The sequence below is a fragment of the Schistocerca nitens genome, chromosome 5, assembly GCF_023898315.1.
Source record: "Schistocerca nitens isolate TAMUIC-IGC-003100 chromosome 5, iqSchNite1.1, whole genome shotgun sequence".
Classification (NCBI taxonomy): domain Eukaryota; kingdom Metazoa; phylum Arthropoda; class Insecta; order Orthoptera; family Acrididae; genus Schistocerca; species Schistocerca nitens.
Window position 1 is genome coordinate 485,709,154 of NC_064618.1, and position 17,918 is coordinate 485,727,071.

The 17,918-nt window shown below is 37.8% G+C and overlaps 1 protein-coding gene across 2 annotated transcripts in view; it reads left to right on the forward strand.

Annotated features, from left to right (window-relative positions):
- Positions 1-17,918, forward strand: part of LOC126260877 (acetyl-coenzyme A synthetase) — a 50,120-nt gene that overhangs the window by 13,461 nt on the left and 18,741 nt on the right. The window contains exons 2-5 of one of the 2 annotated variants that reach the window (XM_049958317.1): positions 6,153-6,348; positions 10,574-10,700; positions 10,778-10,923; positions 12,599-12,703. In XM_049958317.1, coding sequence (XP_049814274.1) covers positions 6,153-6,348; positions 10,574-10,700; positions 10,778-10,923; positions 12,599-12,703 — 574 coding nt within the window. The remainder of the gene's footprint in view (positions 1-6,152; positions 6,349-10,573; positions 10,701-10,777; positions 10,924-12,598; positions 12,704-17,918) is intronic. The other variant, XM_049958318.1, reaches the window with a different exon arrangement.

Consider the following 17,918-nt stretch of genomic DNA (forward strand, 5'->3'; position numbering starts at 1 on the left):
CTTATAGTAAATATTACTTGTGGTAGTTGCCATCAGTGGTTTCGTGTAAACATGTTCTTAATAAGGATTTTTTGCATTGTTACTCGGCTACAATCTGTGCCGTCAGTCGGGTTGACGCGACTACAATCCAAGCCAGTCGTCAAATGTTTTAATACACTCACTTCAGCTAAAATTAGAACCCAAAAAAACATTTCTGCTGATGCAGTGTGATTCATATTACAGCCACTGACAAAAATGCGTGCAGTAAACAGTTAGAAGGGATTTATATTTTTTAATCACGCTTTTCCGTATATCATGTGAAGTCTGCGGCGCATCCATATTTAAATGGATAGCAGCTGTGTCCTCAACGATCCTTGCTAAAACGAAACTAATTTTTAGATTGATCGTGTAATGGCTGGAATTTAAGATTTTCAGTTGTCACACAAACCAACACTAGACTGCGGTAAATTAATATTGAAAACACACATTTCGGCTTTTTACTGGACACTCCCTAGGTTTTAAAAAATAAAAACGAGGTCAAAGTCTATGATGAGTCATATTTTCAGTGCCATCCCAGGGGAAGATAATCTAAAAACAACCTTTTCATTAATATAATGTGGGAGTCCAAAGTTAATAAGATTAGATATTAGCGTTCTTGTTTCCATGCTATACCTTGGGCACCAGTCATGGCCGATGCGGCGGACGAGCGGTTAGGGCAGTACACTACCAAATTGTTGGCCTGTGTTCGATTCTCGGTCGTGGTAGTTTTTTCATTCGACAATTTAGGGGTGTCTGATAATATTATGATCGGAATATTTTGCTTTGCTCTTTCCGAAGTGTAACTTCGGGAGGTGCGATTAATAAGTTATTTTTGGTACATAGTACAAAATTACACCTGAAGCATATTATTGTGTAATCATAGCTGATCGTCTGTTCGTGAGCATTTCCTCAATCAGGGGGTGAAACATATCACAGAAACAGGCGACACACGAATATTTCTCGTACCAATCGCAACACACGAACAAAATCTCGCGTATTGACATGTTGTCTGGTACACTGGTCGTCCAAAACCTATCTGATTCATGTTGCTAAAACAGCTCAGTTACCAAGTTGGATGCGAACCAAGTGCAATTTCATATTTTGAAAGACAGGCGTGGACAACTAGTTATGGAACAACGCATCTATTTTAATTGGGCGGGTACTATCTTGTAATTATGTTCTACTGTGATCTCGCACGATTCTGAAATCGTGTAGTGAAATCCTTTACTTGCAGGAAAAGTAAAATCGGACTGTTGACAAAGAGAAGTGTATTTCGGTGGCATCACTTCCACGGTGCAGGTCGGTTGAGAATCATCTGCAAAAGCCCTACTAGAAAGTCATATAGCACGGTGAAAAAACTGTCAATATATTGTATATGCGTATTTGATTATTAATCACACCTCCCGACCTTTTACTTAAAGGGAATTACTTAAAGGGAATACATATCTTTCCTTTTTATCAGAATATTATCAGATACCCCGAAAAAAATATCCAATGGACAAGGCCACTGTCAGGAATCGAATATGGACCATAAGTTTGGTAGTCAAATTCCAAGACCGCTCGACTGCCGACCTTGCTCTCACATAGATTGAATGACTGGTGCCAAAGCTACAGCATGAAAACACAAACGTTAATAACTCCAACATTATTGACGTTGGACCCAACATTACACCAATAAAAAATGATTTTAGGCGATCTTTCAGTATGTTGTTGTTGTCTTCAGTCCTGAGACTGGTTTGATGCAGCTCTCCATGCTACTCTATCCTGTGCAAGCTGCTTCATCTCCCAGTACCTACTGCAACCTACATCCTTCTGTATCTGTTTAGTGTATTCATCTCTTGGTCTCCCTCTACGATTTTTACCCTCCACGCTGCCCTCCAATACTAAATTGGTGATCCCTTGATGCCTCAGAACATGTCCTACCAACCGATCCCTTCTTCTAGTCAAGTTGTGCCACAACCTTCTCTTCTCCCCAATCCTATTCAGTACTTCCTCATTAGTTATGTGATCTACCCATCTAATCTTCAACATTCTTCTGTAGCACCACATTTCAAAAGCTTCTATTCTCTTCTTGCCCAAACTATTTATCGTCCATGTTTCACTTCCATACATGGCTACACTCCATACAAATACTCTCAGAAACGACTTCCTGACACTTAAATCTATACTCGATGTTAACAAATTTCGCTTCTTCAGAAACGCTTTCCTTGCCATTGCCAGTCTGCATTTTATATCCCCTCTACTTCGACCATCATCAGTTATTTTGCTCCCCAAATAGCAAAACTCCTTTACTACTTTAAGTGTCTCATTTCCTAATCTAATACCCTCAGCATCACCTGACTTAATTCGACTACATTCCATTATCATTGTTTTGCTTTTGTTGACTGTCATCTTATATCCTCCTTCCAAGACGCTATCCATTCCATTCAACTGCTCTTCCAAGTCCTTTACTGTCTCTGAGAGAATTACATCGGCGAACCTAAACGTTTTTACTTCTTCTCCATGGATTTTAATACCTATTCCGAATTTTTCTTTAGTTTCCTTTACTGCTTGCTCAATATACAGATTGAACAACATCGGGGAGAGGCTACAACCCTGTCTCATTCCCTTCCCAACCCCTGCTTCCCTTTTGTGCCCCTCAACCCTTATAACTGCCATCTGGTTTCTGTACAAATTGTAAATAGCTTTTCGCTCCCTGTATTTTACCCCTGCCACCTTCAGAATTTGAAAGAGTATTCCAGTCAACATTGTCAAAAACTTTCTCCAAGTCTACAAATGCTAGGAACGTAGGTTTGTCTTTCCTTAATCTATCTTCTAAGATAAGTCATAGGGTCAGTATTGCCTCACGTGTTCCAATATTTCTACGGAATCCAAACTTATCTTCCCCGAGGTCTGCATCTATCAGTTTTTCCATTCGTCTGTAAAGAATTCGTGTTAGTATTTTGCAGCTGTGACTTATTAAACTGATAGTTCGGTAATTTTCACATCTGTCAACACCTGCTTTCTTTGGGATTGGAATTATTATATTCTTCTTGAAGTCTGAAGGTATTTCGCCTGTCTCATACATCTTGTTCACCAGATGGTAGAGTTTTGTCAGGACTGGCTCTCCCAAGGCTGTCAGTAGTTCTAATGGAATGTTGTCTACTCCCGGAGCTTTTTTGCGACTCAGGTCTTTCAGTGCTCTGTCAAACTCTTCACGCAGTAACATATCTCCCATTTCATCTTCATCTACATCCTCTTCCATTTCCATAATATTGTCGTCAAGAACAGCGCCCTTGTATAGACCCTCTATATACATAGCACTAAAATAAAATTTTCCGTCATCAGTTTTGACCTAGATTTTTCAGAAACTAGGAAGTTTCCAGCAAAAAGCCGAAACACGACCCTCTCTATTTTCAACATTGAACGTCATTGCAAAACATGATCAAAATCGGTGACCCTTACGTCACACCCTCCCATTTACAGTTAAAAATATGAATATACACGGTGAGTCAAATGTAAATTTACATACTTCGTAGGTGTAGTATGTACGTCAAAAGAGTAAAACGTTAGTTTTGTGTGAAGCAGCATTTCAGTTATACAGTAGAACAGGAATCACAAATCACACACATCCTCATTTCTTCTCAGAAAGCAACAACACGAAGCGACCCGAAATTAAACTTAATAGCGCACTGTGCAACTCGGGACGTGTTCAAAATGATGACCATGTAGATGAAGCCAGTGACATGCCAGACTTCTTACCAGTTTCGAAGTGTTACAGGGTCTGTTCATCTCATACTGCATAACTGCGAAGCTTTTTCGATTCGCTGCAGTTGTACTAAATTGCAACGCCGTACACGAGCTGCTTAAGTCCCCAAAGCAACTGGTCCTGCATGACCTGTCCACTGATTAGGGTACGCAAATTAGAGATACTCCCGACTGAAACGTGCGGGAACACTATCGACAAAGCATCATCGATCATTATGCAGGTGAACACGACACGCCAAAAACCTGTACTGGTCCATGGAATGCATAACATGAATGGCTCGGAAGTAAAGCACTTTCATCCAAAATTTTAACGTTTATTTCGATTCATACATTACACCCACAAAGAGTGTACAGTTACTTTTGAATCACCCTGTGTAATAGACGGCGCAAAAGATCCCTCAGCTGGCAGCACTGTTGCCAGTTTTAAATTGCGAAGCGCTAACAGTTGCAGGCGGAAACAGTTGTCAGCCAGTGTTGAGACAACTCGGAGGCGTTACGATAGATACATACAAAATCGCGGGTACATGGTTGGGGTAGACGCTGTCTCTCTTGCCGACTGTACTACAGTTAAGTCGGGTTAACACGCGCAACAAGTGCGTCGCCACAGCTTGTGGCATACTGCAGTTGCAATGCGTGCACGTGTGAACACCCAGTTTTTAGTGGCGCAGCTAAAGAGACTCAACTTTTGTCATACCACAAAGTTCAGCTTGATTGTACTTCGTCACTTTCTTCCACCACTGTTTATTGGTGGCAGTATTTCGAAAGCGAGCATTCTGTCGTTTCCGTGGAGCGCCACATTAGTTGCGTGTGTGAACCCGCCTATGCTGTAAAAGTCATGTCATTGTCGGTTAAAGTTGATCCGGTGCCTTCATACTGAAACTAAACTTTCAGCTACCGGTATACAGCCGACAAGCTTTGATCTTAGATGCTGTTACATTGACGTGATCTTGCTTGGAGGATAACGGAGGAAAAATTCACGTTGCTTTGGGAAAGCAACAGGGAATGACAGTGAAGACGGCAACGGGAAGCACACGCCAATAGCCAACTGGCCGCCTTTCATTTGCTATATCGTACGGTAAAGTTGTCAGAAGAAATATCAGGGCAAAACATACTATCACGCGTGCACGACATCTAACCATCGTAACTGGGCTAATTAGTATAAGGAATTATCCCCCACTAAAAATGACAACTGTTTTACCGCCTACCCCTCCTCCTACTTCTACTTCTCCTCCCCCCCCCCCCCCCCCCCCCCACCGTAGCTTAAGTCATTGTTCTTTGAGTAAACAGTTCAAAAATTCGTACCCTGTAGTTTATCTAATGTGACGCATAGCTCATCTGGATATGTAGTTTTCAGGCTTTGTGTAAGTACGTACATGCGTTGTTTTCTTTTTGATACCACTGTAATCTGTTAACCTGCATCTTCAACTTTGCCCGCATTTGTACTGGATGCTATCAGTTCCAGTTCTTATAAATTCTCATTAAAACTGACCCTCGTTAACATATTCACTGGCATACCAATAGAGCACCTATGCGATAGTTTGTTTGGGGGGGGGGGGGGGGTGAGCTGGTAGACCTGGGGATGGGTATTTTTATATTTTGGAAGACTAATGGTGACTCATAGTTAAGCATAAAAACACTTCCAGTTCTGACCTGCAAAATACGGACTTTTAAATCATTTTACGGAAAGAATTTTTTTTCCTTTCCCTGAGAGCTAGAGGAGGAGGAGGAGGAGGAGGAGGAGGAGGAGAGTGAAGGGAGGGAAGCTTCTTTCCTCCTAGCTGCTGTGTATGGGTGCCCTTAATCGTATGGTGGGAGTTGGATGTGAATGGGTTTCTCACCTTGTATTAGCCCTAGGAGACACCCCATCTGCTTTGAACCATGTACCTGCCCAATCCACATACTTTGCCATATATTTTCTCAGGCCTGGTATTAGTATTGCCTTAAATGTGTTGATTTTTACCGCTTCTGTGTCCCTACATCATCAGGATGTGCTCCTGGCGGACTGTACTATCTCCAGATGAACCACTGCTGACCTGAAGGACTGGTGACCTTGCTGTTAATTTCTGTACCCATTACATTACTTGGAAATAATGCAACATTTTCTGTGTGATTTTGTTTATATTTAAAAGAATAACCTACTTTGTATAGTGATATTGTTTGAACAGTTTCCTTTGGAAAATCCAAAATGTAACTTGTAAGACTAGAAGTACGTTAAGACTTTTCCTTAATCATTATTTCCTTTGCTTAAAATAATGTGGCAGTATCAATACAAATACAATGTTAGACTATTGTTAGTAAATGTCCATCCACTTTTAATATTGGCCTCTTTATTTTTGCTCTTTATAGATGCGAAAAACTGACAAATTTCCTGACACCTTCCTTTTCAGGGAGGGGAATGATCCAGAAGATTATAGCAGATTAACTTACAAGAAACTGTTGGAAGAAGTTTGTCGTTTTGCTAATGTGCTTAAATCCCATGGTGTTACCAAAGGTGACAGAGTTGCTATCTATATGCCAATGGTGCTGGAAGTTGTAATCACAATGCTGGCTTGTGCACGTATTGGAGCTGTACATTCCATTGTGGTAGGTGAATTTAGTGGTGCCACACAGTTGTGAAAATGTTCTATGTTAGAAGCATCCGATGTTAGATATGTAGCTGAAATTTTGGACATGACTGATAATCTTAGATAATGTTTTGGCTGTTCTAAAGTATCATAATTGAAATAATCATTAACAAGCTGACAGTTATTTTTAGCTGTTCAAAATTTGAGAAAAAGCAAAATCAATGACTCTGTACAATCTTACGTAAGAACACGCGCACAACTTAACATAATTACCACTACAGTCAAGCTTGAAGTATTTATTTTTAGTTCAGTATGCTCTTACACATATCAAAAACTCTAACATGAAGTACTCCTCTTTTATAACAAATATCTTATTAAAATTTTTCCTCTGTTATTTAGTAATTCACAAGGTTTTCATTCTCTTTTGTCTATTTAATGTTAGCTGGTCACTCTTGTGCATTATAACTTTTGTTTTCTACAATAATTCTCCACTTTTAACATTACACTTGCCTCAGATGAGTATATTAAATAATAAAGCATTCTTTCTTTAGATTATATTAGTTTATTTTATGAACATTTTTGTCATGCTTCCTAACTAGCAAAACTTGCTGCTCAGAGACTGCAAGATGTCACCTGACAATATTTGGGTCACTTGGGAACATGAATCATTCTCACTAAACTTTTTCATTGTGGAAGCACTGATAAAATAACTTTAAATCCAGTTTATTTACATGGGGTGATGGCTTGACTTAGCCTACACCAGATAAATTTAACAGAAATTAGCTCTGTTTAGCAGTAACATTTCTAGAAAAATCAGTGTGAGTAGATTAACATTGATTATTTGTTAATATTATACTTCATAGAAGATCCCTGCAATGGTTACTTCTGTCCATTAATGTAAAATTTCACTTCTTCCATATCCTCTGAAACACTCCATAATGAGGTGTATGGAACATATTTATTAAGTGATCTCTCCCAGGTAATTCATGTTTTGAGGAATATGAGTGTCAGTAGTTTCCTAAAAATTTGTTGTGGGGTTATAGAGCTAGAAAAATGCTGAATGAGTTGCTTGATATATTTACCAGTACAATGTCTGAATTATATTTACACTGCTGAGCAGAGTTGTTACATACTCCTTATTAACTGGTGCGACATACTGCAAAAAACCCAAACAATGGTCATTAGAGATAATACCTGCTTCTGTCATAATTTTGCATTTGATTTGAAAAAGCCTGACAAGTAGAAAGTCTTAAGACTGTGCTTAAGTTGTAAATTATATATCTTTGATTGCAAGACTAGCTTCATAGGCTTATTAGTCAGTCATAGGTGCCTCCCATTGTAATGAGGGGAGGAAATAATACAAAATGATAGAAAAATTCTAACATACAGGGTGACAATTATTGAACTATATGAAGAAAGAGTAGAGTAGTTAAAAACTGGTGTGCACACACTTTATTCAAAATTTAAACATCACTACAGATACTAAGATTTAGGTTATGGCAAGTTTAATATGCCTGAATGGCTGTTTTCACCTCTGCAAAGGTTTTGGGTTTATTTTTGTACACTTTTTCTTTAATATAGTCTCTGACAAAGGAGTCTCACGTGTTCAGATCCGGAGAATATGGCAACCAATTGAGGTCCATGCCATTTGTCCCTGGGCACCCCAGAGCCAGAATGTAACCCCCAAAGGGCTCCTACAAAACCTCTCCCACTCCATCTTTCACGAAATACATCTTGTCACTTTGGATAACTGGGATGAAATAGTCTTCCTAAACCTTCATGTACTGTTTGATAGTCACTGTGCCATCAAGGAATATCACACCGATTATACTGTGACTGGACGTTGCACACCACACAGTCACTTGTCGAGTGTGAAGAGATTTCTCGATCATGAAATAGGGAGTTTCACTCACTGAAATACACCAGTTTTGTTTATTGATGAACCCATCTAAATGAAGTGGGCTTTATTGCTAAACCAAACCATATTCATATCAAAGTCCTGTTCAGTTTTGTGGACAATCGTGTTGGCAAAACACAACCACTGTTCTATGGCCCTGGGGCTCAATATCTGATGGGATCGAATTTTGTATGGGAAGAGATGGTCTTCAATTTGTCACAATATCTCCCAGTTGATTACTATCTGCTGTGCAGCTCATCTGATAAATTTCCTGGGGCTGGTTGGAAACACAGCGTGTGTCTTCTCAATGTTGTCAGGCATTTTCACCCTTTTCAGATGACAGATACTGGAAACAATGTCATGACGAACACTACCTATTCTCTCGAACGTGCAAATCCAATTTCTGATTGTTAGCACACTTGTACCAGTTGTCTTCAGCCGTAACATGATTGTAAACTTCCTTTGACCCACAGCAGAACCATTACTGCACACATAGTAGGCCTTCACAAGTGCTATATGCTCGGGCACACTGTACCATGACATTTTCATGTGCAACTGGCTGACGACAACAACAAGGTGCATGCACATACTAATTCATATCATGCCTCACGGCCAACCCTGCAGTTGAAACATCCTAATGCAAACCATTTAAAAGGTATTGGGGAAAAGCTAAAATTGACACTAAAAATAATTTTCATGGGTGTATGGCAGGTGGGCCTGTCAAAACGGATCAAACTGACTGTTATTCAGCACATGGGAGTGTATCAGAAATGGTAAAGGAAAGAGACGTGAACAAAATTGACAGGAAATAAATAAATAAATGAGCAAGTGCACTTAGTGTCAACAGCAAAAGGGGTGCGTTTCTTGCCAAAAAAAAAAAAACAAATGGAAAAACCTTATGGCTTGCCAGCTGGGTGTTGTGTGGCAGGTGACCATTGTAAGAATAAATACATGAGAAGAGAGGGAAAACTGCAGGCATTCGAAAGAAACATAGGCAGTTTGGACTGTCAGCTTACATGTACATAACAACCGGAGAAAAATGGGGATGGAACCAAGAAAAAATGAAATAAATAAAATGTTAATACATGCTAGATGCAATGTGATGTGTAAGTATTGTGTGTACAAAAATTATATTATGTAATAAGTGGACAAATATATGAAAGTTCAATGCAAAATAAGACGTAAGGCAGTAATATGGGTAAGACAGAAGAGGGATTATATACAGTGTAAAACACACTTGTCTGTATGGCCTATGCGGCCACTAGTTCTCTCTTGCACACAGGCTACCTATGTTAATAGACATCAAAGCTGGATTTTTTCCTTCCACACTCTGTCAGATATCCTTTTTGAAAAATACAGGATAGAATGTAACAATATCAACAGAAAACTGTTAGACATTGTACATTTCCTCTCTTGTTGTCCTCTTACTGCCTTATTTAATTTGTACACTTTGCATTAAACTTATTTATATTTGTCCACTTCTGTCACTTAAATTACGTGTGAAGACAACTTAATTTGTCTGACATGTATTAACATTTTCTTTTAATGATATTTTCCTTGGTTCCAACTCCCATTTATCCTCTTATGTACATTTAATTCGATGGTACAGATGACCCTGATTTCTACTACATTCCTGCAGTTTTGTTGTCACCTGGACTGCCGAACCTAGCTGGTAAGCTGTTGGGGTGCACAATTTAACTACCTTTGTTGGCAAGGCAGGCACCATGTTCACTGTACTGACTCCTTCGTGCACTTGCTCATGTTTTCTTTTTGAATTTTATTCATGTCCCTTCCACTTAACATTTGCTACATTCCCATGTGTTGCATAGACTTCAGTACCATCTCTTGTGATTAACTAGCCCACCTGCCATATGCCCATGAGTCTCTAAATTATGAAGTAATGCTATTAATTGTAGCATTTATCTGTGCTGAAGTGTGTGTGTGCCATTTTGTAATATTTTCTCCTCTCAATCAGATTTTGTGCATTGGAAAGTGGCTGGTGCTTATCACTGGGCACAGCACTAGTAACACTATGTAAAAAATGAAGAAAGGGATCGGTATGGTTCACTGGTTCTCAAGTATGCACAACAATAAACTTAAATAACTAAACAATAGTTACAGAATTTTTAAGTTTTTTCACTGTGTCAGGTAATACCCTTTACATTGGACACTTATAACAAACACCACATCACGTTATCCCCAAAATACTAATGTATTGCAAATTTTTGTCACTACAGAGTAAAACAAGTGTCTCAGTAGCAAAAAGAATTGAAAAGTTAATAGATTTCTCATGTGAAAATTAGATTTTAAGTGTAGTAAACTGTGCTTAATATTAATTTTTTTCCAGTTTGCTGGTTTCTCTGCTGATTCTCTGGCAGAGAGGATGCTTGATTCAAAGTGCAAATTACTTGTTACTGCAGATGGAGCATGGCGAGGAGAGAAATTGTTGCACCTTAAAGAAATCTGTGATAATGGTTAGTTCGTTGTATTCAGTTGAGTAAAACATATTACTGTTGCTGACAGTGTACTAACCCAATTCCTTTATTCGTAGCTATGGAAAGGAGCAAGAAATTAGGACATGAAGTGGAAACCTGCATAGTTGTCAGACACTTGCCAAGGTTAAGTGCCTCGCAGTGTCAGAATGGTTGTGAAAAAGCTAATTTCTCACCAGAGAAAAGGAAAGCATATGATGAAAAGGTAAGTACCAAGTAATGAATACAAAAATAAGATAATCTACTTTCTAAAAACTAGAAGGAGAAGAAGAAGAAAATTGTAGCTGGATAAATGTATTGTGGACCACTGGAAATTTGACTATCTCTCGTGGGTGAAATTAGGGTACCAGAATTATTTAGATACTTTTCTCACTGTGCAGAAAATTCAAGATCTCTTGGCTATTAGGCACTTCAAAAGAAAAGTTTGGTTTCCACCAAGGGAAAAACACAGATGCAGTGAAGTTTTGTTGTGAAAATAAGCAAATTGTTAGACAGGAGTAATAAGGTTGCTGGAATCTTCTGTGGCCTCACAAAGGGTTCAGATTCTGTAAAACATGCATTGTTTATTTACATACTTAACAAGTATGGCATTAGTAACAGTGCACTAAAACGGTTTAAATTCCATTTATGGAATGAAAAACAAGAGTTGTTAATTTAAATGAATAATAATTATTCCAACTGAAAGATGTCTATCATACAAACTCCACAGATGCTCCAGTGTCAATTCTGCTCTATGTGAATTATTTACTGTTAAATATCAGCACTCCATCACTTCTGTTTGCAGGCAACACATCTGAACTGTTTTTTAGACCCTCAGTAACTTTATAACTTGAGTTTAGCTAAACAGGTTGATTATAAATATATCACACAATTATGTGATGCTGTTCAAAACCAAACATTCAAAATGTGAACAAATTAAGATCATTCATAACAACTAAAAATAAAAGAAATTGACACTAATTGTTAGGATTAAAAGTAGGATAAAAATTAGAGCTGGTGGCCATAGACAGAGTACATAGTGGAGATCAGCATTAATAACAAAAGTATTAACTCCTGCTAACATGGACACTTCAAAAGTAGCATACAGAAATTTGAATCTATAACTTTTTAGGGGGTCGGGTCATCACAAATAACATAATGTGTATAGCAACGGCACAGAAAAATCATTCAGAATATGTACACTGTAAATTAAAAAGAATCATGATGCTCATTATTTAGAGAACTACAGAGATTAACTCCCCCATCCCCTATATATTTGTAATTTATTTTTTCCATACAGAGCAGCAGGAATTATTTAATGGAAATCATTTTCTTTATACATAGGTACATGAAATGAAATTTTGCTTCTCCCTTACTGCCTCTGTGTGCCCAGGCTTCTCAATGCATGGTATGAAAATTTAAAAAAGTTAATACAGATGAAGTCAACTTCACTGAAAGGAAAACTGTATCACTAATACTGAAATGCTCTAGTCCTCAGTAGATGAATTCATGATATATATGTTCACTTGAGGCAGGACAGAACATGTTGCATATCTAAGTACAGTATAGCTCTTAATAAAACTATCAGTTTCATGTTATATTATTTGTTAGTATTGTTGTAACTATAATGGAGGTTTCTGAAGTATCTCTTTTACACAAACCAAATGTACATCATGAGATGAGGAAATCACAATTCAGATATCTTCAGAACTTCTTGAAATCTGCGTCAAGAAACATTCAATTAATCTGTGTTAATGTCTAGTAAATGTAAAACTCATTTCTTTTGTATAAGTGCTAAGCAATTAGGAAATGAGTGGTTACCTTGTAATTACATGGTTAAACCAGATTTGAGCAGTCTTTCAGCGTGAATAAAAATTTTATATCTAATCAAAATTTTATAGGCTGTGTTCGGAGAATCATGGTCATCACTTGCACGTGGGTTTTCCTTAGCATTTTGCTGCCGTAGGAAGAAACAAAAGAATCTGCACAATGACAAAGAGACAAAGGTGAAAATACTGAATGTGTAAAAGCTTGGTTGTGGTGTCTGTGCATACTGTTAAGGGAAAGTGGAAGACTATTTTGGTCTTTTTTTGTCGTGTGTGTGTGTGTGTGTGTGTGTGTGTGTGTGTGTGTGTGTGTGTGTGTGTTTCTTGAAGCTACTTTAAACTTGACAGATATCACCAAAATACCATGTAACAAATGGGTTTTAGCACTCCTTCCTCCCCCCCCTCCATACCTTAATTTAAATTTAGATAAAATACTAGCATAGGAACCTCAAAGAACTGAAAAAAAAAATGGTGACTCTAATCTTACGTATAGTGGTGGATTTATTGCAGTTGAATTAACAGTAGTTAATTTTCAGTGTGTAACTTGGTGGTGGTCTAAAATAAATTATCACAAATTGTCCAAATCATCCTGTGTAAATTAAATTTAGGGGAAATGTACCATATTTGGACAAAATTTAATAACCCTGCAATAGACTTTTTTTTTTTTTTTCTTCCAAATTGGAGCATACACACATCATAAGCCTGTTGCTGATAGACACGGTTTGTTATGTAAAAGTTATGCAGCTTAAGACTGATGTTCACTTCTGGATAGAATGTAAACTCAGCAGACTTATTACTGGGAAATTGTGCTGCCTAAATGCAATTTTTTGTTGGATTGTTCTTGTCCAGTTGGTTTTCTATTACCTCACATTCTATTTTACTCAATAGGACAAAAGGAATTAGTCATTTTAACTTAGTTTTTCTAGTGTGGATTCATGATTTTGTTCTCTGCCTACCTTACAAAAATAACACCTAATGTACATCTGTAACTAGTGAGACTGTAGACTTTCTCCTACTTCTAAATTCCTGCAACTTGAATACTCTTTCATCGTTTATTGAAGTACAGGTAGTTTCATTAATATTACAGAATTTGCTTTACTGTTCAGCATAGTAATGTGCATTTAGTCTTCTGTGATTATCTGAAGGTTTACTGTAGCCTTTGTACCTTGTTAGTACTGCAGTTTCATATTTCATATTTTCTTTAATTCATGAATTGTCACACAAACTGTATTATACAAATAACCTGATTTCCCTGGTGTCTTCACCATGGGACATGTCTGATTAAGACTAGTTAAGTACTTAATTATTGTGAAATTTGAATATCTGCAGGCAGTCTGTGAGTTTCTTCTGAACTTAGTGGCGAATTTAACTTTTATAAGTGAGTCACTAACTGGAACTCTTTTTTTTTTTTTTTTTTTTTTTTTTTTTTTGCACAAGAAGTTGTGCAGAGAAACAAGTAAAATGTATTCAGTACTGTACAGTAAACAAATTGGAAGAACTACCAGGACAATAGAACACAGCTGTAATCCATCCTTCACACAAAATAGACACAAATCAAAGCCAGACACCTGTAGAGGAATTTTCCTTTAGGATACTGCATATAAACTTGAAATGGAACTAAGAGTTTAAGGATAATTTATGCTGAGGCAAAACTATCGAACAGCTAATCACTTTAAAATTGGTAGTGGATTATTATAAAAGAAAACAAAAACAAGCAATAACTTTTGTAGACTTTATAAAGGTTGTGATTGTCTCAAAAGATTTCCAGTGATGAAGACAAGAAAATTTGCACTCCATTCCAAAGTAATAAGAATTATAAAATTAACTCCAGATGTGATGTTTGTTAAAGTTCAGAGCAGGAATATCTGAAGCATTTAATTAGAACATCGGTAAGATGGAGAGATGGTTTATCACCATTAGTTTTCATCTGTGCTCTGGAGCACAGGGGGAATGGTATGAGGAAAATCCTAAAAATATAAGAATTGAAACCTAGAAAGATCAGAAACTTAAATTGCTTGGGTTTCAGATGATTTAGTGTTACTAACTAATAACATTAAAGAAGCCAGAAATCAGATACTCCTACAAAATATATCTCAAAAATAGGGCTCTAGATTTCATTCAAAAAGACTGAGATAACTGTAGCAGTTCCACTAGTAATAAACCACATAACAGTAAGCAAGAGGAAAGCAAAGATAGTAGAAAAAAGTTAATCACCTACCAGAAATCAAAGCACCCAGCTTGGATGAGAAACCTGTGCAGCAAGCAAGAAGTAATAAAATGATTAAAGTTCAAAAATTAACATGGTCTACATAGAATAAGTGTATCAATAAAAACTGAACTAAAACATTAAAAGATGGTAATTGAACCAGAGATGACATAAGTGAAACTTTTTTCAAAGTCCCTCAGAAAACATAATTGATAAAATCCTAAAATTGGAGAGAACAATAGCTAGAACATGGATAAATAAGAAATGTCAGAAAGATGAGCAGTGGTGAATAGTGCCAAATGAACTGGTGTACAGTGAACTGGAAGCCATTACAAATACTACATGGAAGAAAAGAGTATTTCTTTCTCTGGTGATTCAAGAAACCAGATCACCAAGAAAAATTGTAGAAACTTTGGAACATGAAGCAACAAGTATGATAGATGAAGGAACTTGGAGAGTGTGTAAGAGAGCTAGAACAGAATAGTTTGAAAAACAAAACAGAAAATTTAAAGAAAGTGAAAAGCATAAAAAAATAATACAACCGAAAACAAATGATGTATAATGAAATTATTTACAGATATGGATGGATGAATGGATGGATGGTACTAGACACTTCAGAAAGAAAACTTGAAGAAAATGACAAACTGGTCCAGGAGGAGGATGCAGGTGGCAGTTATAATAAAAATTAATAGTAGTGTTTTGTAAATTTGTACCAAAGTACAAAATGTCCTAATAACAGTTAAGATACTTATGAATGGGGAGGATTACACAGCCACCAGGAATATCCCTTCCATGACTAAAGGCAACTGAGTAATTAGGTTTCTTAAAACCCTGCAACTTGAAAAGATGTCTTACAAAAACATTGGTGTAAGGGGAGTTAATCATGGATAAGACAAACTATAATTTCTTTAACATTGAGTTAATGGAAACAAATGTAGTAGTCAAACTTGAAAAACAAAACTATGGCATTGATTACAGAATGTGTAGTGTTTGAGAAAAAGGCTATAAAATTTATAATTTTCTTTAACAGACATATGTTAAACTCAAAATTTTGTCATAAATTGGTTTAAAAAAGTTAGAAAGGGGTGCACATCTATAAAATGTTAATTAGAAATGCCATACATAGTCGAAGTAAAATTCCAAGCCTAATCAGATTATGTGCTGTGTATTGAAATATGCTCACTAGTTTTATTTACTTAAATTTGGCATATTTCGTGACAGTACCTTTTCCGTGAAATGTTTACAAGATGATATTTGTCTTGGCTTTAGTTGTCTAGTGGAAGTATAATTCCACAATGCAGTTTCGTCGGCTGCAGAAATGACCTGGTTCAATGTGTTTGCCTCATCTTTGGTGCTTCAAATACCATTTCTTCGAATGTGGTTTCTTCTTAAAGTTTATATAAAAAAAGTAGTAACACAATTCATTTTTTCCTGTTCACTAGCAAATTATGACGGCGACCTGCACATTGTTCTACAGTCAACACACACATAGTTCACTGCCGACTGACTACAGTCAAAGACGACTCCAGTGTCAAAGGCATTTTACACAACACACAAGCTTCCACTTGTAATGAGTCTCTTTGATATTCTTCGTCACATCTACTAATAGTAATAAATATGCTGTCACTCTCAAAAATGTAAGTAAATTAACATAAAATAAGGCAAATTACAATAAAAAATTCTGACAAAAATATAAGAAAACATTTACAATTTGGTATCGACAAATCCGGTAGAAAATAACACATCTCCCAGATCCATTACAGTATGGAGTAGTGAACATGAGAACATAATAGAATGAGAGTGAGTGCACTCTGTTCTCAGATTATATCAAGCAGCTTGTCAGTCTCTCAAGGTGTTGCTGTCTGTCAGCAATACATGCTGACCTCAAGGTGATGCTGCCTTAAATGTGTGATCGTACTGCTGCCTCTCGCCTGGTTCTCTGCTGTAGAGTGCTGGCATGGGCGAAATGAATTGTGAGGATTAGAGCCAATGAGCCAGTGCAACCTCAGTGTCCCTCCTGTGCAGTATGGTATGCTGCATGGTACCCTGGAAAGAGATGTCAGTGTTCTCCTGAGCACCACGAATGGGCACTCTTGGTCTGGTAAAAATTTCTCTGTTAGTATCCTTGGGAGAGTAGGACTGGAAGTTGCCCTGGCATTGAAACTGTCGCAGGCAAATGCCCAGAGATGTGAAGCCAGCCACAGGCAGTACCAGTGCTAGAACTGAGTCCATGGGATGTCCTGTACCTTTGGGGGTAGGAGCTGGCTGGGATGATACCTGTGGACCATCCAGTGGCTGTCTGCCACAGCTCATCTGAACTGGGTCTCTGACACTCATGTGGATAGCTGGGAAAAACAGCAGAGGAAGGTGAAGTAGCAAGGTTGTGCTCAGCACAGGGGTTGAGCAGGGGGTGAGTGATAAGGTGGCCCCAAGGACAGGACAGAAAAGAGAAACAAGGCTTGGGAGGTGGCACCAGAGTCTGGTCCCCAACTGCAGGTGTAGGCAGGTGAGATTGCAGACCATGAGCCTGACTTCCACCTGCAGCATGAAGACACTCTAACTTCTGTGACCAAGCATGACCACCAGAAACAAATCATGGTGATGAAAAAGCACAAGCCCAGACAATCATCCCTGGCACGTATCATGCTGGTGTAGGTGCCCTATACAGGTGGAGGGTAATCAGCAGAACGTGCAGCTTTTTGTGTGGCTGGCATCTGTGTAGCAGCTCAACTGGACTCTTTCTTACCAGGTGAGATGGCCCTGTAAGAACTGAGAAAGTGAGAGTGCTGTTTTTATTAGGGTGTCTCCTATGTACTGGGTGTTTTAATTGAAGTGCAGAGCTGCTCAGAGGTCCAGTGGGCTGTAATTGTTGTATGGCAGCAAAACTTGGTAGGCATTCTATTACATTAATGTGGAACAGATTTCCACTGGATAACAATTAGTTCCAATTTTGGCCAGTAGGTGCAGATCTGGCACTGAGAATGCAAGAAAGACATATAAAAATGTTTCCATATATAATGGATTAGGAAAGACATGTGGGTAGAAAAAGTAACAAAGGCTAAATGTTGTTTTTATTATTAACCACCACTTAAACAGTTTGTTCAGTATGAGCACTGGAGACATTGACAAGATGCTGCACCCCGTAAAAATGACATGATCAGCAGCTCCATTAGAATTTGAGCAATATGT